The sequence below is a fragment of the Morus notabilis genome, unplaced genomic scaffold (assembly GCF_000414095.1).
Source record: "Morus notabilis unplaced genomic scaffold, ASM41409v2 Scaffold172, whole genome shotgun sequence".
Lineage (NCBI taxonomy): Eukaryota > Viridiplantae > Streptophyta > Magnoliopsida > Rosales > Moraceae > Morus > Morus notabilis.
In genome coordinates this window covers 1,049,544-1,074,233 of record NW_010362230.1, presented here as the reverse complement: position 1 = coordinate 1,074,233, position 24,690 = coordinate 1,049,544, and the positions used below count along the sequence as shown (strand labels likewise).

General features: G+C 36.6%; 2 protein-coding genes across 2 annotated transcripts in view; one reads left to right on the top strand and one right to left on the bottom strand.

The window, feature by feature from the left end:
• Window positions 1-9,657, top strand: part of LOC21407895 (translocon at the outer membrane of chloroplasts 64) — an 11,125-nt gene extending 1,468 nt beyond the window's left edge. The window contains exons 3-13 of the mRNA XM_024167715.1: window positions 293-417; window positions 1,093-1,218; window positions 1,634-1,816; window positions 2,152-2,296; window positions 4,816-4,984; window positions 6,311-6,445; window positions 6,650-6,847; window positions 6,944-7,071; window positions 7,148-7,199; window positions 7,376-7,445; window positions 9,286-9,657. Of these exons, the coding sequence (XP_024023483.1) occupies window positions 293-417; window positions 1,093-1,218; window positions 1,634-1,816; window positions 2,152-2,296; window positions 4,816-4,984; window positions 6,311-6,445; window positions 6,650-6,847; window positions 6,944-7,071; window positions 7,148-7,199; window positions 7,376-7,445; window positions 9,286-9,368 (1,414 nt within the window). The 3' untranslated portion in view covers window positions 9,369-9,657. The remainder of the gene's footprint in view (window positions 1-292; window positions 418-1,092; window positions 1,219-1,633; window positions 1,817-2,151; window positions 2,297-4,815; window positions 4,985-6,310; window positions 6,446-6,649; window positions 6,848-6,943; window positions 7,072-7,147; window positions 7,200-7,375; window positions 7,446-9,285) is intronic.
• Window positions 9,658-11,483: 1,826 nt separating this feature from the next.
• LOC21407894 (glutamine--tRNA ligase) overlaps window positions 11,484-24,690 on the bottom strand; it is a 28,687-nt gene continuing 15,480 nt past the window's right edge. The window contains exons 11-23 of the mRNA XM_024167720.1: window positions 20,857-20,947; window positions 20,680-20,766; window positions 20,075-20,272; window positions 19,892-19,990; window positions 14,729-14,860; window positions 14,494-14,630; window positions 14,263-14,362; window positions 14,078-14,173; window positions 13,648-13,748; window positions 13,198-13,303; window positions 13,008-13,097; window positions 12,727-12,856; window positions 11,484-11,816 (exon numbers count right to left, since the gene is read on the bottom strand). Coding sequence (XP_024023488.1) covers window positions 11,722-11,816; window positions 12,727-12,856; window positions 13,008-13,097; window positions 13,198-13,303; window positions 13,648-13,748; window positions 14,078-14,173; window positions 14,263-14,362; window positions 14,494-14,630; window positions 14,729-14,860; window positions 19,892-19,990; window positions 20,075-20,272; window positions 20,680-20,766; window positions 20,857-20,947 — 1,462 coding nt within the window. The 3' untranslated portion in view covers window positions 11,484-11,721. The remainder of the gene's footprint in view (window positions 11,817-12,726; window positions 12,857-13,007; window positions 13,098-13,197; window positions 13,304-13,647; window positions 13,749-14,077; window positions 14,174-14,262; window positions 14,363-14,493; window positions 14,631-14,728; window positions 14,861-19,891; window positions 19,991-20,074; window positions 20,273-20,679; window positions 20,767-20,856; window positions 20,948-24,690) is intronic.

Here is a 24,690-nt window from a genome sequence, read left to right as displayed (position 1 = left end):
CTTTATTGCCCCCCCCCCCCCCCCCCCCTTCTAATCGACTGGATATATATATATATATATATGCATGCATATGTGTGTATATATATTTGTTGCCGCTTTTCTTGGTTAGAGTAGTCAAATAAAGTGCAGTTTGGTGAACCAATGAAAAAGGAAAAGTCTGTTATTTTGGTGACAAGAGAGCTTGTCTATTCTGAATTTTTCTTTTCTTCACCTTGACTATTTTCTGTTTTTCCAAATTTAGCTGCTATTTATCTTGAGTAATGGTAGTTGTTTTCTGTATGCATATTTTCAGTATAAGTGGAGAGAATAAGCATTATGACACCCCCACAAATCCTGCAGTGCCTCAAAGAATACCAGGCGGATCTTCTAGTGGAGCTGCAGTGGCAGTAGCTGCTAAGCTTGTTGATTTTTCATTGGGTAAGCTTTTTTCCCATTTTATGTATCTACTTTTTAGAGCTTTATAACAGTTACTTTCTCACATAGCTTCCACCATTTTAATTTGATTTGGACTTGCACCTATATTAGCAATAATGGCACTATGAAAATTAGCTCTGCTCATTCTTTAAACTGTTCAGTTGATATTAAAGATAGCTTATTACTTGTTGGTTTTGAAACATATGGGTTTGGTTTCTCTTCCTATCTTGTTTTAAGATTCTTATGAAAAGTTTGGAACGTGATTTCATTAGTCCCATCTTAAATTCATGTCTTTGAGATGATAAAATAGTTGAACAGTGGTGCTCAGATTGCTGTTTATTGAATGGCTATGATTTATTTCTCTCAAAATGGTGCAAATTATTGGACTAGAGATTAGAGTAGAGATATCGAAGGAGAACTAGAGAGGGAATCCGAATATCCAATATCAACCATCAAAGTCTTAAGTGAAAATACAATCACTTAACTTCTTTGTAGTGAAATAATATGTTATAATAAGATAAACAATAACATAATAATAAGATTAACTTAATTAAATCTTAAACATAATCTTAAATTTCTCATTAGCTATATCTCTTGTTGCTCATCATATCTTTGATTATGATATAAGCGCCATTTTCTAGTTTGGAATTTGTATCTCTGACTAATGGAGTGGGGCAGGTATTGATACTGTTGGCGGCGTCAGGGTACCAGCTGGATTTTGTGGTGTTTTGGGATTCCGACCATCCCATGGAGCTGTTTCTCACGTGGGAATTATACCTGTTTCAACAAGTCTTGACACTGTTGGTATGTACCATAACTAGACCTAAAGGGCATCTAAGTGTATCATTTATCTACGATGTGATGTGTCAGCCATCAGTTTTCCTCTTTTGCTAAAACTAGTGGGGTCAGCAAGATAGAAAATTAAAACCTCTGTATCATGTTATTTTTTATTGGTTTATTTTTGTTAGAAATGCTTTTATATCTGTCATTTTTTAGAATATGATATTATGAAATGGAGCAGATATCTTTTCGGTGTGCTAAATATGCAAGCTGGTATGAGATGAGTTCTAACCACGTGTGTATGTACTAGATGTTCTATGATTGGTTCCTCCAAGTCTGCTCTGTTTTTTGGGCTGCTTTGATTATGATTTTCAATTGATATTTGAAAATTGACCCATATGTCATCTGTCATGCTTGTGATTTGAAATTTCTTCCTCAGGATGGTTTGCCAATGATCATGCTGTTCTTCGTCGCGTTGGACATGTGCTATTGCAACTTCCATACACTGTGCAACGTAGTCCTGGACAAATCATAATAGCCGCTGATTGCTTTCAATTGGGAAGGATTCCTTCTGACAGGATTGTTCAAGCTGTGATCAAATCCTCTGAGAAAATTTTTGGAAGTACGCTCATCTTTTCCCTCATGCATTAGCATCATTATGATTTTCATGCTTATCTTTTCCGAGCCGTATTTTCATCATGCCCATAGTATCATTTTCACAGTGATAATTCTTGGTTACTACCACTAATATCATATTTTTTTATTATATATATTTAACTTTTTAAGGACTAGGTCCCCAAGTATGGAACTGAAAATTCTGTGAGATTACATATCCCAAAACTGCTATTACTAAAATGGTGATCTTTCCTTGTTATTCTCGACATATTCTGCAAACGATAAAAGCTACACTTCCACCACTATTCTATCTTCTTAATTTTCTCTTTAAGATACTTTCAGGACAAGTGTTAAAGCATGAGAATCTTGAGGCGTATCTCAGTTCTAAAGTTCCAAGCTTGAAGGTGTTCCAGATTAAAAAAACTAATGGACAAGTGAACGTTTCATCAATCGGATTACTTGCAAAGGTTATGCAGTTTCTTCAAAAGTAAGCTTCTTTCTTTAAATAGTGGAAACATCTCATTTGATTTTTGATTTTTGATTTTTTTTTTGTTTTTGCCTTCAGAGACAAGACAATGTTGCTTTTGAATATCTTTTATTGCTCAATCATTCGTGATCACTGATTTGAATTTTCATGCAAGATTTTTGTTAGCACTCTTAAATTCCATTCTCATCCCTTCTCTAATAGGATTTTCTTAAGGATTTTTTTCGCTTGAAACCAGATTATTGTTTGTCTTGGTGGTTTCATTTGTCTTTGCTCTTAGACTATCTCTAATGAAAATGCTATATTCCACACAAAAAAGTGAAAATCACATATTTGATATGTTTTATATTTTATGCTCTTATGCATGATGATATTTCAAAAGAGAACATAAATTTTAAGCTTTGGAACTTCTAAAAGTAAACATGTTACTTTTAATAATTTGAAAATGACAATGTTGTAACTAGTAAGAGTGAAACGCGGGGCCTTGAAGAAAGAGAGAAAGTAGAAAGGAGATCGTTGCGGAATGCACTTGAAGGAGTGGTTTTCAAGGATGCAATTTCTTGGAGACAAAAGATGAAAACTAGATGGGTGAAAGAGGGGGATGCAAACACTAAGCTTTTTCATAGCTTGGTTAGTAACAAAAGGAACAAGAGTACAGTAGTGGGGATTGAAAGACGTAGTAAATGACAGCGTAGAAGTGGTGAGGGAAATAGTTACTTTTTACGAGAAATTGTATAAAGAAGAGGGAAACATGCATTGGTCTTTCGAGGGGATTGATTGGAGGCGGATTTCTAGAGAAGGCAGCTTGGCTAGAGAGACCTTTGAGGAGGAAGAAATCAAGGTGGCGGTGTTCTCTTGTGATGAGGATAAATCGCCGGGACCCAATGGCTTTTCGATGGGATTTTCAAAAAATATTGGAATTTTTTGAAGAGTGAGTTGAAAAGGTTATTGGATGAGTTTCATAGGAATGGGGTGGTCAATAAAGATATAAACCACACTTTCTTGTGTCTCATTCCGAAAAAGGAAGACTCTAGAAAGGTCAAAGATTTTAGACCAATTAGTTTGGTCTCTAGTCTTTATAAGATGATCGCAAAGGTTTTGGCAAACCGACTACGGACAGTTTTGGAAGATACAATCTCTACAAGCCAGAGTGCTTTTATCCGGGGTAGAAAGATTTGGGATGGTGTCCTAGTTGCCAGTGAGGTAGTGGAGGAATACAGAGTGGAAGGAATGGAGGGGCTTGTGTTTAAAGTGGATTTTGAAAAGGCATATGATCATGTTAAGTGGACTTTCCTCAAGTATGTGATGGAGGAATTTGGTAGAAGATGGATAGATTGGATTGGGGGCTGCCTTGTTTCTGCCAATTTCTCAATTTTGATCAACGGAAAACCTGAGAGATCTGCTTTCCCCGTTCCGTTTTACTTTGGTGGTTGATGGCCTTGGTAGATTAATGCATAAGGCTGGTAGTTTGGAGGTGGTAAAAGGTTTTAAGATTGATAGGGAACAAGTTCAAATCTCTCATCTTCAATTCGCGGGCGACACCCTGTTTATTCTTGAACCTTGGGGAGATAACGTTAGAAATTTGGCTGCCATTCTAAATTTTTTTTCTCACTGTTCAGGGCTTCGAATAAACATGGGAAAAAACACGTTATATGGAATTAATGTGGAGGAGGAGTTTATTTGGAATTTGGCACTTGAAGTGGGTTCATGGCTTATGAAGTATTTAGGTCTCCCACTAGGTGGAAACCCTTTATCTCGGGAGTATTGGAACCCAGTTGTGGAAAAGGTCTCCAAGAGATTGGAGTTGTGGAAAAAAAGGATTCTTATCTAGAGGTGGGAGACTGACTCTTATCCAATCAGTTTTGGCAAGTATCCCAATCTATTTTTTGTTCTTGTTTAAACTACCTTGGCAGTGGCTAGAGAGATCGAAGATGAGAAGATTCTTGTGGGATGGAGTAGAGGATGGGAGAGTGGATAATCTTGTAGCCTGGAAAACGTTGTCTCGACCTAAAGAAGAAGGGGGTTTGGCTATAGGAAACTTGTTGAAGAAGAATCAAGCTTTGTTGGGGAAATGGTTATGGAGGTGTCATGATACTACTGATGCCTCGATGAACTGCTGATGGAAAGTAGCAAGGCCATGGAAACTTTTTGCCTCTCGCTTTATTGAGAGATTTTCATGTGGTGTGAGTAGGAGGGCTAAACTTTTTGGACAGTTTGCTTGGAACGAACTTATGCATCTTGGTTGACGAGGTTCAAGAAGAGGATTCATTAGTCGGGCAAAGTTCAGTTCCGGTTTTTCTGTTTGGGTGTTCTTTGTTTTTAGATTACATGGTGTTTCCATTTTTTTTCTGTGGAATTGGGAAAACGTTTTGTATATTGTTCGGTTTGTGCTATCTTTTTTGTGTGGTTACCTAGGTGGACCGCATGTCTTCATTCGCATGTCTTTCAATTTCTCAGTAAAGTTTCTCTGTTATTAAGGCAACTGGACAAGGTACTAATTGAGTTTTGTTCTGTTCATACAGGCACGAGTTTAGACATAACCATGAGGAATGGATCAACATGGTGAAGCCTGTTTTGGATCCTGTTATCTCATCAGCATTGCACGAGACGCTAGACATAGAAGATGAAGAAATTGAAAGCTGTAAATCAATTAGGAATGAGATTCGTTCAGCTCTTAACTCTTTATTGAAGGTAATACTTTTTTGTTTAATAATTTGTTGACGTTTTTCCAAATGCATTTTGCATTGGAATGTTAATTCGCTTGAAACGTCCATTCTTTTGGACTTGAAGGAACTTGGATTATACTACTACTCTTTGTCATCAGCTGATTGTTTTGGTGTTTATGCTTATTTGATAAAATTGATTCCGTACCAGCATGCTAAAGTTGGTTTATCTTGAATTAATTAACTGCTTAATTACATTTACTGGAAATTTTTTTCTTATTTATTTCTCTCTAACTCATGCTCATGAAGCAAGAAAACGTATTAAAAGAATTAAAAGCTTTACGAAATGAGATGAATGTTTCGGATTGATAGATTATGAACTGGTGCAATTTTTGAGATTTTGTACCGTTTTTTTCAAGATGCAGTTTTTTCCTTTTAGCCATCTTTCTAATTGTATGCCAAATTAATAGGACATTACCAGTCATGTATTCTGCAAATGTGTTATTATTTATTGTTGGTCCATGGGTTTTTATTTATTTATTTATTTGTCAAGTCTAGTAGATGCACTCAGATAATTTTTCTGTTCAACTTAATTTCGGAGATTATTTTTGTTCTCGAGCTTATTAAATTTTTCACATAATTTCTCCACAATCCAGATTAGACTGCCTGGATTACCAACGGGTCTTATTATGCTCTTAATATGCCCATTTTGAATGTATGAATTGTCTGCTGTACCATTGTTCCTATTCAAAATTTGCTATTAACCTGCATGTTTTGGTGTTCTATACTGTAACAAATTCTCTCTTTGGAAAGGGGAAAAAAAAATCATGAAGTTCAAAGAACACGAAGCAGGAGGACGGGGAGTCCAACAAAATAATATAATTAAAAAGGGTACATTGGAAAGTACCCTAATGATATAGCATCCCGATACTTCACTTGCTCCCAAAGTTCACTTTCTGAACAAGCACAGTCTTCGAAGATCCTCTTTTTCCTTCTATCCATATTACCCAACTGAAGACTTTATCACGTTAAGATCAGACTTTATCCTCTTATCAGTCTTAGCTATATTGTAACGAATTCAAGATAAGACTGAAGCTTTTATCATGTTACGTTGGGGCTAGTCATGCATTCTTTTATGTTGACAGACTTTATCATCTATGAAGTACCAAGAATTTAACAATAAAATAATGAATGCAGAAATTCTTTTAAGTTAGTTGATCTTAAGAGTAGAAATGAGTAGCATTGGATATTTATATTCGTTGTGCGTGCTCCTTTTAACGTTTCTGCTGTCTTAATTTTTTTATCTAGGATTTCATAAATTTATGCTAATTTTTCTGCTTGATATTTTCCATAGGATGATGGGATTCTGGTGATACCAACCATTGCAGATCCTCCTCCAAAAGTGGGTGGGAAGGAGATCCAATCAGAGGAGTTCCAGAACCGTGCATTTGCTCTATTAAGTATCGCTAGCATGTCTGGTTGCTGTCAGGTGATTTCTCTCTCTCTCACACCCTCCTCTTGAGTGTGCGTGGTCTCGATCTACCTCTGTCTATGTATGTTTGAGAGGAAAAATAAATATCAAATCTCATTAGAAAATTTCAAGAAAAATTTAATTTGGGAAGGGAACAAAGAAGGGTAGATCAGGTCTTCTGCTTATGATATCTTTTCCCTTTTTTGTTTCTTTTCTTTTCAGGTCACTGTTCCTTTGGGGTCTGATGACAATTGTCCTGTTTCAGTCTCCTTAATTGCACGGCATGGGGCTGATCGCTTTTTACTAGATGCGCTGCATTCCTTGTATACGACTTTACGAGAGCAGACTGATGTTGCTAAGTCCAAAGTATCAAAAAATATTGTCAGCCGGGAACAATCTGCAGAAATTGCTAAGGAGAAGGTATATTTGACTAAGAATATGTCAAGTCATAATATTTCATTTTGGTTATTTACAGTTCCCTTTAGTTTGTGGTATAATTTTGTGACCCATACTCAGGGAAATCAAGCGTATAAAGAAAAACAGTGGCACAGAGCCATCAGTTATTATACTGAAGCTATTAAACTTTGTGGCGATAATGCAACATATTACAGTAACAGGGCTGCGGCATATCTGGAAGTTGGAAGGTAATAAAACGCTTTTAGATGTTTAGTTGCTAAACTGGACTTGTCATTTTTAATCTGTATCCTTATGCAAATCCAGTTTTCTTCAAGCCGAGGCAGATTGTACCAAAGCTATCAACCTGGATAAAAAGGTAATATCCCATGTTGTTTCTGCATAGATCATTTAAAATGGGCTACGTGTGAATTTGTTTGGATATCTTTAATTTAAAGCCAAACGTAATTAGTGTTGTTCTAATCTATATTGCATACAAGCATGGGACTACTCTGACCAGAGTACAGTTACATTGCTATTGTTTTGGTTCTTCAGAGTATAAAATCTTACTTGCGAAGAGGCACAGCAAGGGAGATGCTTGGGTATTACAAGGAGGCAATTGAAGGTCAGCCTCTAAATTCCTTTTATCCTGCCAAATTTATGGCCCCATGTTTTAACCAATTTTTTTTATCGAGGTTTGGACATTCTATGAAATTCAAAAAACTTCTTGGATTCTTTTTTTCTTTTCTTCTTTATTTATTTATTTATTTTTATTATTTTTATAATTTGAACTTCTCTTTTCTTTATTTCAGGGTTTATTTATTTATTTTTTTAATTTTGAGGGTCTACATCTAGGCTAGTGGTGGATCTGTAGAATTACAGCTAGACTATGGCTTAGTTTGGTATTGTTTTTTCCTCTCAAAATCAACTTTTACTTGTAGTAAAAGTTGATTTTAATATTTGGTAAATCTTCTCAAAAGTGTTTTTTGAAGAATTTTTTAAGAATCTACGGCCAAAATCAGAATCAGTTTAAAGGCAACTTTAGCTTTTAGATTGTGCGAGATTCAACATAGTACAATTAATGAAACTTTCATAATACCCATAATACCCCTAATAAAATTTAAAATTTAGAATCTTCCGAATCTAAAATTCAGACTCGTAATATAATATAATAGTAATATTATAACAAATAATATCATAATTATATTAATAACTCGAATATTATTATTTTATCATATCATATGATATTATAATAATATTATAATTATTTTAATAATATGATATTGTAATTATTATTTTATAACATATTATATTGTTATAATAATTATTATATTATATATTATATTATATTATAATATAATATAGTTGTAATTTTTAATTATATTATAACTAAAATATTAATATTTCTTATATAATATTATAATATGTTTTATAATATTGTAATTATATTAACCATTTTAATATTATTCTATTTTATGTCATAGTTATATAATATCTTATTTAATAAGAGTTTTATTGTATTATATTAAATATAATAATAAATATACATTATATTGTAATTATATATATTATATTATAGTATAATATAATATAATTGTTATTTTTAATTATTTCAGTTAGTATTTTAATAATATTATTATATTCTATATCATAATTATATAATATATTATATAATAATAGTTTTTTTTGTATTATATTATAGTATAATATAATATAGTTGTAATTTTTAACTATCTATAGCAATTCAACCTCATAATTTACCAAACGCTATTACACTGATTTTGAAACCAGCACAGCTATTATAATTATAGTTTACCAAACACTCAGCTGCTTTTCGTAATAGCTGCTTCTTCCTTCAGTACAGTTAAAAGCAATTTTTTCTAAATCTATAGCACTATTAAATTAAGCCTATACCTCCTGGATTTTGGGCTTATGGGGCCCCAACATATCCTTCATTAATCCCCAACATATCCTTCATTACGCTCGTTGGACTAACTGCCAGGGGCTTAACAGCCCGACCCATTGGCACCAGCGTGCAGCCCCTTGTGTCCGTCCATCGCTTAGTGTGGGGCTCTCTATGTATCTAAATTTAAGTATTTTGGAAATGTTTTAAAAAAAAACACCAGAATTTTTTAAGGAAAGGAGATGGAGACGGTCAGCATTTTCGTGAAAGTGAAATTCTCAGCCTCCATGGGCGTCGATGGATAAACTTAAGCTCTCAATGGATTTTCCATTTTCTTTGATTAGCCTGAACTGGAAAGATGTAATGGGGAGATGATTTTTAATTTTCATTATTAGGCCTAATCAAGCTTTGTTTTGTTTTGTTTTCTTTTTCTTCTATCCGGGCTGTGAGGATACCTATCCTCTTATACCTTAATTGATTCTCATATCAATAACGGTTTTTTTCTTTATCATAAAAATATCCATTAGCTATCATCTCATTCATTAGCAATTTCACCTTGCAGATTTCAAGTACGCACTTGTTCTCGAGCCAACAAATAAAAGAGCAGCCCTTTCTGCTGAAAAGTTAAGGAAGTTGTTTCAATAGGCGATTAAGCGTAAGACAGATTCACGAACGTCAGCACGATGGTTTTTATTCTCCAAAATGCTTGAAGATTCCTCCGCTTGGAGACAACCATTTAGATGGTTGAAGACGCCAATATCAAGAGAACACTGCGGTTGAGAAGGGAAGTGGTTCATTATTGAAGTTGATAGTCATGTCCCTTGGAATGTATCTTACAGGTCCGAGATAAGTATTCATTTGTCCAGCCGGACATTGTTAAGCTTTACTAATACACTGTCAAATGCCAAGTTATGGTCCAATTTTGTTTTCTCCATGTTGTGTTCGGGTTGTAATATATATATTTATATATTTTTGCAAACGACTCGTTAATAGGGGTTCTTTATTTGCATGGTTTACTTGGTCAGTGATGGTAACTATGACTAGAACCTCTACTTTTGCTTTAACTGGGTGAATCTTTTTGTCCCTGTCCAATTGCATTTCAGATTTTACCTGCGGACTTTGCACGGAGGATTCATTTCAGTTGTTATTGACTAGTCAAGTCCGCCCCCTTTGATGCACAAGTTCTACTTCATCAAGTATTTTTTGGTACTTAACAAAGTTTATTTTTGCTGGGTTGGGTTTGATAAACCCCCTATCAAGTATCATCTCATAGGATTGGTTAAGAAAGACGACTTTCAACACACAAGTGTGGCTCATCGCCATTTTCCTGAACTTAGAAAAATTCATTTCCCAAGTGTAAGTTTAGCAGGCCCCCCCCCTTTTGGCACGAAAAACTCGTCTTGCTCAATTAGGTTAGACAACTATATTTGTGCTCTAGGTGACGTCACACAAATAATTATAGTTATAATGTGCATTAAATTTATGAGAAAGGGACAAAAATACTCTTAAGACTATCAGTCTAGTTTTTTACCCTATATTTTTAATTAATACATTTTTTAGTTAACTATGTAAAAAGAGACAAATTTTGCTTTAAATAGTATTCCTTTGATGTTTGGGTCTTAAACGTTGCCCTATTGATTTCTACTACTTTGGGGACTAGAACCAGTCAAAGTCACAATATATGTATTGTCAAAACTACCCTTAATAGTCAAAAAGATAATCTATAAGATTACCACTCAGAAATTACTAGGGTCCATTTGATATGAGGATTCAAATCATGGTAGTTTGACCTTTGGGTTTGAATTAAATGGGTTTTGAATTATAGGTTGAACTTGGAGTTCAAACTATGAATCTTTGTGTTTGAACCATGTGTAGTTTAAACTTGGGATTTAAACCAACCAAAACTAAGGGGAGGAATAGTTTCATTTTTAGGGTTTAGAACGATTAAAAGTTTACATCAGGTTCAGACCTTAAATCTTTTCTTTTTAAACCAAACATTAGTTTTGTTGGGTGGGTTCAAACTACTTTTTACTTTTTGCAAGTAAAATCTAGTTTGAACTAAAACCATGATTCAAACTATAGGAATCTTCTTACCAAACGAGCCCAGATGACGTCGGGAGGCAACATTCGGTCACATTAGCTGATTGCCGATCATATCTACCAGATTATGATTCATAATTTATCAGTTTAATTTTCTATTTTCAACTAAAAAATAAAATGTCTTCAGCTTCAGTATTGGCCATCGATGCCGGCATCCGACTACTTCAGCTCCAATTCTTTTTTCGTTTGAAGATCTCCCACATACGGCGCTAAGTTGTTGGAGTAAAATAATTTAATGTTTCCGTCACTTAAACTCTCTCCCTCTAAATTGAAAGAATTTCAATAAATTGAAATCACAAAAAAGGTCCATTTGCCTTTGTGCTTTCAATATTTATTGATTTCCATAAGATCGTGACCTGACTTTATTTATCGTCCACGCCATCTCTAATATTATGTTTCTTGGTTCTAAATTTCCTTTTTGTCCAGGTCAGCTTCATTTTACTCTAGATTCTTTGCTTTGTGTAGGCCTTTCTTCCGCTCGAAGTTCCATGATCTTTAAAAAGCCTTTGAATGTCGTCGTTTCTTCTTTCACTAAAGGCTTCGTTTTGTAACAACTTATATTTATCCTCATAATATCGCATTTTTTATAACACAAATAATGCATTCAACTTATCCTTAAAAAAAAAAAAAAAAAAAGAGCATAAAGCTTAAAGCGCAACTGGTATCTGCGAGACTGCGAGACAGGCCAATGTGAAGCATAAAAAATAAAATAAAATGAACAACATTTTAAATTAGCTTTTCCACATAATTTAACAGATAAATTTTTCACTCAACTTCCGCGGCCAATGTCTATTAAAATGTTTTTACAATGATTGCGGTGTATAAAAAGAATTCCAACACAAAACACAAGATACGTTTCTACTTGCCTCCGTCCATTTTACTCGTCCATGGCATGAACCTATTTCCCACCCTTACTGTAGCTGTCTCGCAGTCTTACTGTCCGATTAAAGACCAGCTTTTCAGGAGTTGAATCTTTGTCAACCACAAAATAGCCTAAAAATGCACATGGATTATCCAATAAGTTATATAGGCAAATGAACTAACATGTCCAAATTAGTAAAATGCAAGAGCCGCAATACACAAAAATAAAAATAAATAAAAAACGCAGGCGCACACACAAATAAAACTGATGACAATAACAAAAACCTATTAAGCCTAAACTCACAATGTCTGGCCAGTACTATATATATGGTCGGTACCAAAGGTTCAGATTGATCCAGCTTAGGAAAAATATAGGGCCTGATGGGCTCGGATAAAAAATAATTATTTTTTTATTTTTTATTTTTTATTTATTATTGTTATTATTTTTTATTTTTTGTTGTTGTGGATTACTCCTTGAACTTGTGTTTTCTGACAGTTTCAGTCCCCAACTCCAAAATTGACGATGGTTTTCTAAAATTTAATTGAACTTTATGGTATACTCATGGATTAGCAAGTTCCTATTTGGAAGGATGCAACTTCTTAACTCCCGCAGTTTCTACTCCTCCTAATAGTTTAGCACACTAAATTTTAGCAAAATAGTTGCTTTAGAATATTTTGCACCTGATGTAACTTTTCTATAAAATTGAAAGTAATCATGTGAACATGTAATTACCTCTGTTAAATTGGAAAAATTCATCGTCAATTTAAAAACTAAACTGCTAAAGAGCATGAGTTCAGGGAGTTATCTGCCAAAGAAAAAGATACATCTGATTGTATCTTTTTCAAGTCATTCTTGAGAAAGGCATCTTTATTCTTTATTGATCCAGAACATAACTGTCAAATTTTTCTCCTTAATAAGATAGGCGAAGTGATAGATATTTCTTCTGGGCAATGCAATGTCTACCAACAAACTTATTTTAAAACTAGGAATCAAAACATCTAACATAAAATTGATTAAAAAAAAAAGGAGTTGGGAATATACCAAGTCTTTCAAACTGAAAACTATCACCAGTAGTGGCATTGCGAAGTGTGGGCACAGCATATGCATTGGGTATAACCAACTTGGATTGTGGGTTCAGGTCAGCAAGCCAGTCATCAAGGTCCGCAGGATTCTAGTCCAAAATTGAAACAAGAATTAGATTCCAAAATTTATTCTTGGAAAGAAAGAGAGGGAATATATCACAAAAATCCGATGTTACACCATCGGAAGGAGGGAAGGGGTGAGATAGAGAGGAAGATGTGTATGTATAATAACTTTCCAACCTCGGAGAGAAACAGTTTGTCGAACAATCTAACTTCCACCTTCAGTGGATCAACCCTTGGAGAAGGTTCTGCAACCCAATGAAGGACACCCTGTATGAGACATAGAATAAGCAAAAAGTCATTAAGTACAGCCCGTTTTGAACATTCGCATAACCAAGTTTCAAAACAGAGTTCAACATAACAAAGAGACCTTTGGCTTTGTCTTCTTGGAAGGATCATACTCAGCACGGATTTCGAGAACAGTTTCCTTGTCACCATCGAAGATAACATCAGTGCACTTAATGGGAAATGCGTATCTGCACTCATGAAAAAAAAATGCCAATGTGGATCTTACCAGCAAAGTAAATAGCCAAATAAAAACTTCTGGGATCCTTTCAATGTGGGACAGAATTTAAGTTTTGCGTGGCTTTATGGATGTCTCAAGTTAAAGGCCGCAATGCTTTTTCTTTTTCGGATTTGTATAAAGGATGGGATTTAGTCTCCATTAATTTTGTGTTTTTAGGATTTCTTGGTCCTGTTTTTGCTTTGTTTAGGTCCTTTTACCCTGCTGTACCCTATCTCTTATTGATAATATTCTCTCGTTTGTATAAAATATATATATATATATATAGCCAAATAAAAACTTGTAAAGAATGTCTACCTGAGTAGTACAGATTTACCCGGAGCAAGCCCATAATAATCTTTTGTATCTTTCATCCGAAAATCAGACTGCTCGATATATATTACATTGGAGAAGGGCAACTAAGAAGAAAGCAGGAAAGAAATCACAATTAGATTTAGAACACTGAGCGTGTCTGATAAACTATTAGCAAGTATTATGTTAAGGGAGGGCCGAGGGGGATGCTCATAAACATTAATTTATCCTCTTGAAAGTAAAGGACTGAAAGATATAGTGACAAAGTTCTACAAATTTTAAGCCATTTGTAATCAGCACATTGAACCACACACACTCAACAACCGATAATTAAAAAGCATATAAGATCATGAAGTCGTGAAGAATGTTCAAGTTTTACATATAAGATCATCTTAAAATAGAAAAATACAGCTCTAGTTTTCAAATCGAAATTCACCTTGTAGAAAGCTGAAACATCATCAGTTGGAGCATCAGGCCATTTCCTAGCATCAAGATCCATTGTAGTGCCAGCTTCTAAATTCGTAATAACAACCTTAGAATACACAAGTAATTAGGTTTCCTTCCACGTAGAAATATGCATATCAAAATAAGCAACAAGAGACCAAAAAGAAAAATGATCACCTTGAGTGGATGGAGCACAACCATTGTGCGAGAAGAAGTTTTGTTTAGTTCTTCTCTTACGTGATACTCTAGGCGATCCACGCGTATCATACTACAATCACTGTAGCCCAGGGAATGGAAAATATGTAAAACAGGAGAGCAAAAGAAATATTATGGTGTGAATATATTTATCTGACTTCCTAAAACATATACATTTAGGGCTTATTTTGGCTTATTTTGCCAGGAACTTACCTTCTAGTGATTCCAATTCCTCTAACAAAAGCATTCATCGCAGTGGAAGTCACACCCCTACGCTTTAAGCCAGCAAGTGTCATGAGGCGAGGATCGTCCCAACCGTCAACCCACTTTTCTGTCACTAGTCGATTTAACTAAAAAAACAAATGCTATAAGTGAGGATATCAGAGTCCAATAGTTGCTTTAAATTTTCAAGGCTACACCTAGAAATACACTCCAGAGGTTAACACACCTTACGCTTGGACATGACAGTATTGCTGATATTCAATCGTGAATATTCCCACACATATGGCTGGTAAAGCCCGAGTGCATGCAATAACCAATAGTATGAAGCACGCCGTGTCTCGAATTCAAGTGTACACAGCTACAGAGTTATATCAGGTTTTCATTATTTCTTTGTATAAACAAAAAAATCTGAAGCGGAAAAAACACAACTAGGGGACAAGGATATGCAAGATTGAAACATTGAAACATTTAATACAAACGGAAATATATGTTATAGAGCAATAAGTGTACTTGTGTTTGTGGCAAATGGCAATAGGCAAGGTAGCAGAAACCTTGATATAGCATGTCAAAAGAAAGTTGCGCTATATTAACACAAAAAGTACAATTCCTGTCAACAGATCTGGAATCTGGTTGTGGAAAAGGTTTCTCAGAGGTTAGGGTCTTGGAAAAAAAGTTTCATATCTAGAGGGGGTAGGTTGACCCTTATCCAAACCTTGTTGGCTGGTATCTCCATTTATTTCCTCTCCCTATTAAATTGCCGGTTGCAGTGGCTAAAGAAATATTTATAATAAGAAAAACTTCATTGATGAAATATTCAATTACAAAAAAGAAAATAGGTATCCTCCCTGATGAAAACAAGATACAAGATCAGAAATAAGAAAACACCAAAAACTGAAGTGCCTATTACATCTTTCCAATTCAAAACCACCAAGGAAAAGGGAAAACCCTTGAAAACTTTGTCAGATGAAGCCCATAAAGATGCTGTGAACTTTGCTTTCTCAAAAAGATCAACAATATCCATCTACTTTTCCTAAAAAATTCTAGCATTGCTTTCCGAGCAAGCACAAAGTCCACAAAACACAGAGTACCATGCTTTTCCACATAACTTTAGACATGTTATTCAAATTCAAACCAGGCAAACTTTCTGTCAAGACCGAGCTACAATGAGCTGGTAAAACCCAAGAAAAAACAACTTCCAAAATTAGTTTCTGCCAAACAGACTAGCCACCGGACAATGCGGCAATAAGTGGTCTATGGATTCTCCACTAGCTCTGCAAAGGACACACCAAGAAGGGGAGAGTGACATATGAGGGTTTCTTTCTGAAACCAGTCACAAGTGTTTAGGTTCCCAAGCGCCACCAACCAAGCGAAGACCTTAATTCTATGGGGGACACTAGATTTCCAGATAAATTTATATGGTTCGAAGTAGTCTAAAGAAATAGGAGATAAAATGAGAAATTGAAGATAAAATGACAAGATTCCTATGGGATGGAGCAGAGAATGGGGGAATCGACAATCTTGTTACTTGGAAAGTGGTCTCTCACACCAAAGAACATGGGGGCTTGGGTATTGGAAATCTGTTCCATAAAAAACAAGCATGGTTGGGTAAATGGATTTGGAGGTTCACTTTGGAACAAGGCTCTCTTTGGGTTTCCATAGTTACAAGAAAGTACAGGATGCAACCCAATGGATGGGAGTCTAATATGGCGAGTAGAGGCACTCAAGAATTTGTTCCTTGATAGAGTAAAATGTGTGGTGGGGGATGGTAGCAAGATAAGATTTTGGGAGGATAAGTGGTGTGGTGATTTGCCCTTTTGCAATCACCTTTTCTAGGCTTTACCGCCTAATTAAGAGAAGGGAGTGAAGATTATAGAAGTTTTAATCAGTGTAGTAGATTCCAATATTAAATGGGACTGGCTTTCGGAGAAATCTAAATGATAAGGAACTTGGTCAACTCTTCAATCTTAATTAATGTATTGGGGACTTTTTCCCCTACACCTCTTCAAACAGATAAACGGGTTTGGTCTTGTAGTATAGATGGCTTTTCTTCTAACTCTTACTTTGTCTCTCTTGTCAAACATCCAAATCTTTTCTCTTTTGAACCTAATAAATTCAATTCAAAATCTTGTGCTCCTGTTAGAGCTAAGGTTTTTGCTTAGTTGTTTTTTCACATAAGACTGAATACTTGTGATTTAGTGCAAAGAAAACATCCTCTTCTGCTTTATCCCCGAGCTGGTGTGTCATGCGCAGGGAAAGTACGAAATCAGTGGATCGTATGTTTCTTCACTGCAATTTGACTCGGAATATGTGGCGGAAAATTTTGGGAGCTGCAGATAATAATTGGTCCTTCCCAGCCCATAGTAATTCGGTTCTGCTTGAGGACTGGTTCGGGTTTGGTTGAAGAAAGAAGGCTCAAACACTACATCTGTAATCTGCCTTCCTGCAACAAAGGCGCCTTGGACTTCCACAATTATTTCTTCAAGCACAACCTTCGGTCTATTTGAAAGTACCTTAGAAATGATCTTGTAAAGGCTTGAAACCAAGCTGATGGGCCGAAAATCTTCTATTCTACAGGTGTTTGGGATTAGACAAATGCAAGTCTCATTAGTAGAGCTATTAATGATCCCCAATCTCCAAAAATATTTGTTACAAACCCATTAGGTAGAACTCACCCTTGCAAAACCAGCTTGCAAGGGGAGGAACCCAAGGGCTTATAAACCCACTATTGGACGGCGGCCCATCTTCCCAGCTTGGTGACTTCGCCGATCCTGCCTTCAATCTGGTAGCAGCCCTCCTTAGGTCGCTCCATCCGTAGGCAACGGTTACAGAACCGAAGTCCATACTACGTCTGATCCCATACTCGAAGTGGTGGTTTTGTAACATTCCACCACACGTGGGCCCAAATCAACGGCAGTCTACATTATTAATACTGAGCCGGCGGTATCGCTTTCCTCTTTTGGCGGCTTCACTCGGCTATCAGTATTCGACGCTTTGACGGCTTCACCAACTTTTGACTTGAACCCGTGACGTGGTGGACTGGCTCTGATACCAATAGTTACAAACTCATTAGGTAGAACTCACTCTTGCAAAACCAGCTTGCAAGGGGAGGAACCCCAAGGGCTTATAAACCCACTATTTGTCTTATAATCATTCCATGTGGGACTTTTTTTGGTATCTAACAATATTAGAAAGTCTTCAAAACATCGCCTTTAACAAGAGTCCAACATCTTGGTAGGAAGATAGAGAGAAACCATCGGGGCCAAGGGCCCTACTCGCAACGCAGCTAAAAATTGCTTTCTTAATTTCATCCTTTTCAAATTGCTTTTCTAACGACTCAGCAGCGAAAGTAGAAATTGGACTCCAGTTAGACCTTCAATACAGAAGAATTACCCTCCGGGTATGGCAAACCACATGTAGGAGAAGCCTGGTGGTCCGACGATTGACCTAGAAGATTCGCTCAAAGTTTGGGTAGAATCGCATGTTTTAAGTGACTTTTGGCAATCGGGTTTAGAATCGATCAAATCTGGGAAATCACACGTCTACAGCGATGGGCTCACGGGTATTCGCAATTTTGGTCTAGGGTGGACGAAAAATCATGAAAAGGGCATTGGGCTCTGAAATTGTGGCGCAATTTGGTCTAGGTTTTGGAATTCCGGTGCTATTGGGGTTGTATTAGGGGTTTTCAGCGCGAGTTCCGACAAGATTTGGGATGGGTTTCCGAAATTTTGACCGGATTTAGATTGAGTGATGTGATTCCAGTGCGATTGGGGCTAATTTCCACACAATTGGGGCTCATTTCCGTGCAATTGGGGCTGGTCCTCGCAATACTAGTGTGATTGGGGCTGGGACTGGGAATACGAGCGAAATTATGGTTGGGTCTTGGTTTGCCGGTGTGAATATGGGCAATTTCAGTGTAGTTGGGCTAGACTTCATAATTCCAGCAAGATTGAGGCTAATTTTGGTGCAATTGGGGTTCGTCCTCAAAATTCCAGAGAGACTAAGGCTAATTCTAACGAGATTTGGACAGAGTCTTAGGGCCCGTTTAGTTCGTTGATTCGAGTTGAGATGTGACTTTATGTGAGAATTTTTTACGGTAGCAAAAAAGTTAGATGTGACTGTTTCTGAGAGCTTTTTACTGTAGCAAAACTCGAATTCTAAACTCAAATCGTTAAAATGAACAAGGCCTTAGTATTCCAATGCTATTAGGGCTGGGTCAAAGATTTCCAATGCTAATTCCGAAGAAAACTGAGCTAAGTCCATAAATGTTAGAGCAAGTGTGGCCAGGAATGGAGAAATTGGTATGATTGGAGTTGGAATTGGAGATTTTGCAAATGGCGGACTTCAAATTGGTAGGTTTGTCACTCCAAAACTCAACGTTTCAAGGTTTGATGCTCTATGGTTCCCTGCTCCAAGACCCATTGCTATGAGGATCATTGCTTTTGGGTTCATGTTTCGAAGGCACTCTATTTTTGCTGCTACCTTAAATGTTCCAATATTCGAGTTCATGGCAATGTGAAGGAGGTGGCATCATTCCAGTGTGATCACTTGATCAACACCTTGAGGACAAGGTGTTCTTGCGGCGGGGTGGGAGTACTTGGGATTTCGGGCAACCCTTGGGAGAGCTGGTGGTCTCTCGAATACCACCATTATTAGGGTTTCTTGTACTGTATTAAAGAGTTATCAGTTTATTGAATAGAGATTCATTCCCCTTGTTCATCTATCTGAGTAGAGAGTGTTGGTTCCTATCACGTCGACCCATTATAGTAGATTCATCACAATGCCTAACCAATGGGCCAGCACACGTTTTACAGTTTTGCATAAAATGCAATTATCTCCTCCATCTCTTCCTGACTCTCCAACACCGAACCATCCTCCTTATCCAACCTCAAGATCAAGTTTTTATTTCTCCTATTACTCACCAAATTATGAACAAGTCTAAGTTAACATAGAATTTCTTGATCCACCAAGACTTCATCTTTTGATTCCTCAAAATAGCTTCTTTGAAAATTGACCTCTTCCAATTAATTTTCTTGTTTCCTCTTTGTTATTATCACCAATGCTCCCACTATCTTCTTTGTCATCCACCCGCTCAATATGAGAGTAAATATCAGTTTTAAACTACCTAGTATCTCCAAAAACCTCTTTAATTCAACTTCGTGACATTTCCCTTCAAAACCCCTAGTTTCTTCGGGGTAACGGCAGACACGCACACGCACACGCACACACGCGGCCGCACACACACACAAAAACAAAAAACAAAAAGCAAAAAAAGAAAAAAAAATTGTTACTACCGTCACTGTTAATTGATTCATTGGAATCATAAACCATACAAAGTTAATTTAGACAAATATAATTCTGAAGTAATACCAGTCGAAGGGATCGGACATACCGAATGTGTGATATTCTCAAGGGAATCCACAATACAGTGAGCATAATCATAACTTGGGTAGATACACCACTTGTCTCCAACATGTGGATGAGGAGTAAACTAGAGAAACAAAATCACATGGTAAATCAATGCGAAATTGTCCATGGTATGACAAATGAAACATGATATACGCATGCACTTTACCTTGATTCGATATGCGATAAGGTCATACATGTTAAAATTATCACTCTGCATGTCTTGCTTCATCCTAAGCGTTGCTTTTCCTTCTTCAATAAGACCCCGTTTCATATCCTCAAAAAGTTTCAACGATTCAGCAATCGGCCTGTCTCTCCAAGGACTGTTCATCTTTTTTTCTCTATAACCCATTATCTCATCAGGTGTCTATAACATATACATATAAACAAAGGTTACTTTGTCAGACAGCGCCAATAGGATTATAAAAATAAGAAGAATTATAAACAACTAATCATGAAGGAATCTCTAATCCTACGTTAAAAACAGTATTACTGCAAGTTGGCATATGTACATACAGCAACAAGGGTAACTCCACAACTCGATGATATTGTCAAACTAGTGAGTGAGAGAAAAGTGCTACTCCCAGATGGAATATAGCACTCCTAGCTCACAACTCATATCAACATAAATCTAGATAATTACAAGTAATAGCCGCCCTTGTCTGGAAATGCTATCATTGAGCTAGTAGTCCCCCCTTTCGTGATATGAAACAAAACCTATTATTAAACAAGATAGTAGATACAATACAAGTTTAACAAGTGTTGAAAAAATACCTGATGATCAACATAAGCATGACCCCTTCGAATGAGCTCCACAGCCAAGTCATACAGATCTTGAAAGTAATCACTGGTATATGTGATCTGAAAAAAGAATTGACAAAAATAAGTTGGGTAAAAAAAAAAAAAAACAACTAAGAAGGCCATGCAATCAGTGTAAATACCCCGTGATACCTTGAAGGGCTCCCAACCCATCCAATGGACAATATCCTTAATATGATCAATATATTCTTTCTTTTCAGCATCAGGATTTGTATCATCAAACCTAAAAGAGATGCAAAATAGCCATCAGAACTAAAATGCAATGACATCTGAAGAGCTCAATCTCTCCAATTTCATAAGAAGCAATGAAAATATCATCAAACTAAAGGCTTTTCTGGGTTTTCTTTTGCAGATCTGTTAAGGGGATGGGACTTGGTTTTTCAGTAATTAGGGCTGTTCAGTTTAGCTCCTCTTTCTTGCTTTAGTCTATCATTTTTGTATTTCTGTTTCTGTTGGTGGACTCCTTGTCCCCTCTTTTCATTAATAAAGTTCTTTTGTTTCTTATAAAAAAATAAAAAAATAAAAAAAGAAGCAATAAAAATATCTTTTTTATACTTTATATAAGAAACAAGACCATTAAATAATCAATAAAAAAGTGTATAGCAGAGGACAAGGGATCCTCCAAAAAACGAGGAAAACAAAACTTTGACAGGAAAAACAACAAAGAAAGCACCCAACCAAGCAAAAACAAAAACAAAAATAAAAACCCTAACTATTGCATCTGAAGATTCCAAACCCTAATCAGATCTGAAAAAGGAAAACCAACAAACTCTTTGCTTTGGGATGCCCAAGCAAAAAAAAAAAAAAAGAAAAAAAAAACCATTTCGAATTCTTTCCGAAACCATTTCGAATTCTTCCACGTCTCGGAGACCTAACTCACTTCTTCCTCGATATATTATATAGGTCTCCGAGACGCGGAAGAATTCGAAATGGTTTTTTTTTTCTTTTTGTTTTGCTTGGGAAAGAATTCGAAATGTCAATATGTTACGGTTATGTCACTAAATCCCTATTTTGGTGGTTTCGTTTGCCGCCGGGTATTTCAAAATTAGTTGTTTCATTTTAATTTTAAACTTATATTATATATATATATATATATATATTATAATATATATATATAATATAGACAAACAACACCAACCAGGAGAGATGGAAAGATACGGACTTCGTTGCTGTATTAACTCATGAGTACTTACCTTATTAAGAGCGAGCAACCAACAAAAGACCTAAACCTTAATGGGGCTCGAGTTTTCCAAATACTCTCATAGAAGGCAAAACTCACGACTAACTAATCAACTATCAATGAAGAAAATAAGGATCTAACTGAGAACAGGCTACTACTTTCATGTACCCACTCCCTTCTATCCTGAATTACACCAATAAGCCTTATTCTCTCCACATTCCCAATTAGCTCCGAAGTCTCCCTTAACTCCCTTTCTGTTAAATTCCTTGGGAATCTGAGATTCCATAAGACGCTGCCATCTTCTTGAACTTCATTATCCACCACAAAATTTGCTATCAGCTGATTCTGAAGAGGGGAAATTCAGTATAGGTGATGAAATCTTGAGCATAACAGACCGCCTTTGATCCAAGAATCTTCCTAAAATCTCACTCTCTCCAGAGCCAATCTTCCATTTAGCCCGCTGGAAAAAACTCTCAGATGCTGACTGAATTGACTTCCTTAATGTTACTCTTGATGCTTCTCCTGAATCCCACTTATTTGGAGCCAATCCATATTTCCCTGCTACAACCCTATACCATAATGCATCAGATTCCAATGGAAATCTCCGTAGCCATTTGCTAATAAGGCCTCATTTCTCTTCCTTATATTGCCAATACCTAAACCCCCCAATTCTTTTGGTCTACAAACCTGATCCTAAACCACCAATTGAGTTGCATTATCTTCAGAAAGCCCCTCCCAAAAGAAATCTCTCATGAACTTCTCAATCATCACCGCTATTGCAACGGGGATTCTAAATACCGACATATAATAGATAGGCAAGGCAGATAAAACTAACTGAATAAGAGTTAGCCTACCCCCTTTTGACAAAAAAGCATTTTTCCACTTATCCAGACGCTTCACCACTCTAGATACTACAGGATCCCAAAGGATGTTTGTAACGGGCTTCTACCTGTAGACCCAAATTTTTGACCGGCCATGAACCTATTGAACATCCGACAATACCAGCTAGCCTGGACAGTCACCCTTCTTCCAAATTTAACCCAAAATAATGCTTTTGTCCATATTTGTTTTCAATACCGAGACTAAGCAAAAAAATCTCCAATATAGAGGTTAAGTTCATTAAACTTTCCTCCTCATGTGAACTAAAAAATAATGTATCATCCGCAAATTGGAGCTGGCTTACTTTAACGTTCGATCTCCCCACGCTCAGAGGAGTAAAAAGAGAAGCACCACAAGCCCTGTCAAGTAACTTGCTCAAAGGATTGACTACAAGAGTAAACAGATACGGGAGAAAGGATCCCCCTACCGCAGCCCTCTTGAGGCTGCAAAGTTGCCACTCGGTCTTCCATTAATCATCACAGAATAGTTAACGGAACCGATACAACCCGCAATCCACTTTATCCACTTATCGCCAAACCCTTTTCTCTCCATAATAAAATCCAGGAATTTCCATTTGACATGATCGTAAGCCTTTTTCAAAATCAATTTTTACAACCACTCCCAACCACTCCTCATCTCGATGTTCTAGTCTTCCACTTCTCCATTTGCACAAAACCAAATCTAAAATTTGCCTCCCTTTCACAAACGCCTGTAACCAAACTAATGGGTCTGAAATCCTCACTTTTGCAAGAGTTTACTTTTTTTGGGATCAGACAAATATACGTCTCGTTCGTAATACTGTTGACAATACCAGACGTCCACAACTCTTTAATCACCTTCACCACATCTCCTTCCATAAAATCCCAGCACTCTTGGAAGAAAGATAACGTAAATCCATCTGGAGCGGGAGCCTTGTTACCATCGCAATTGAAGATTGCTCTTGATTTCATCCTCTTCAAAAGGCTTTTCCAAAGATTCAAAGGCATGTGTGGAAATCGGGCTCTAGTCCAACCCTTTAACTCCAAAAAATTCCCCTCCCGACGATTCATATAGCTTCTCATAAAATTCAACTATCTTCTTCGTGATTTCCTCCTCATCCTCTATCAAAACTCCGTCTTCTATCTCCAATTTTTATATGGTATTCCTTGTTTTCCTCGCCTAAGTAAGCAATGGAAAATTTTGGAATTCACATCACCATCTCGAGCCCATATGGATTTGCACTTCAATCTCAAGGCCACATCCTCCTCCTCGATCAAGCGGACACAACAGTTTTTTAAATCCTTCCTCTCCAATTGTAAAGCCAAAGACCAATCAGAACTCCCTTCCTTTTGATCAATCTTCTCGATTCTCTTTAGAGTTTTCCTCGTCTCCACTCGTTTATCCTCGGCCACCTTTGAACTCCACCTTTTGACTTTTTCTTTCAACTTCAACTTCCGCATGCAACGGAATCCATCCCAAGCCTCTAACTTCTTCCTCCACCAACCTTTCACACATTTGAGGGTCCCCATGCTGGCGGTTTTGTCTGAAAAAGGACGGGGCAGTGATCGGAAACAGCCTTGATCGTTGCTTTCTTGGCGCCCAAAAAGAAAGAACTCCATCCATCCTTCAGAGAGCAAAAATCTGTCAAGTCTACAGGAGATGGGAGAATCTCTAAAATTGGACCGTGTAAATTTCGCGTTGTGAATGGGCGGATCTGTCAGCCTCAAATCTTTTATAAGCTCATCGAACAGCTTCATACTCCTAGTGACTCTGATGCTGCCGCTCTTTTCCGTCAAGAAGCGGGTAACATTGAAGTCTCCACCTACACACTATCTTTGTCCACATAAACTCCAAATTCCTGCTAGCTCATCCCAAAACAATTCTCTTTTGTTGTAGTGATTGGGGCTGTATACACCTGTGAACCACCA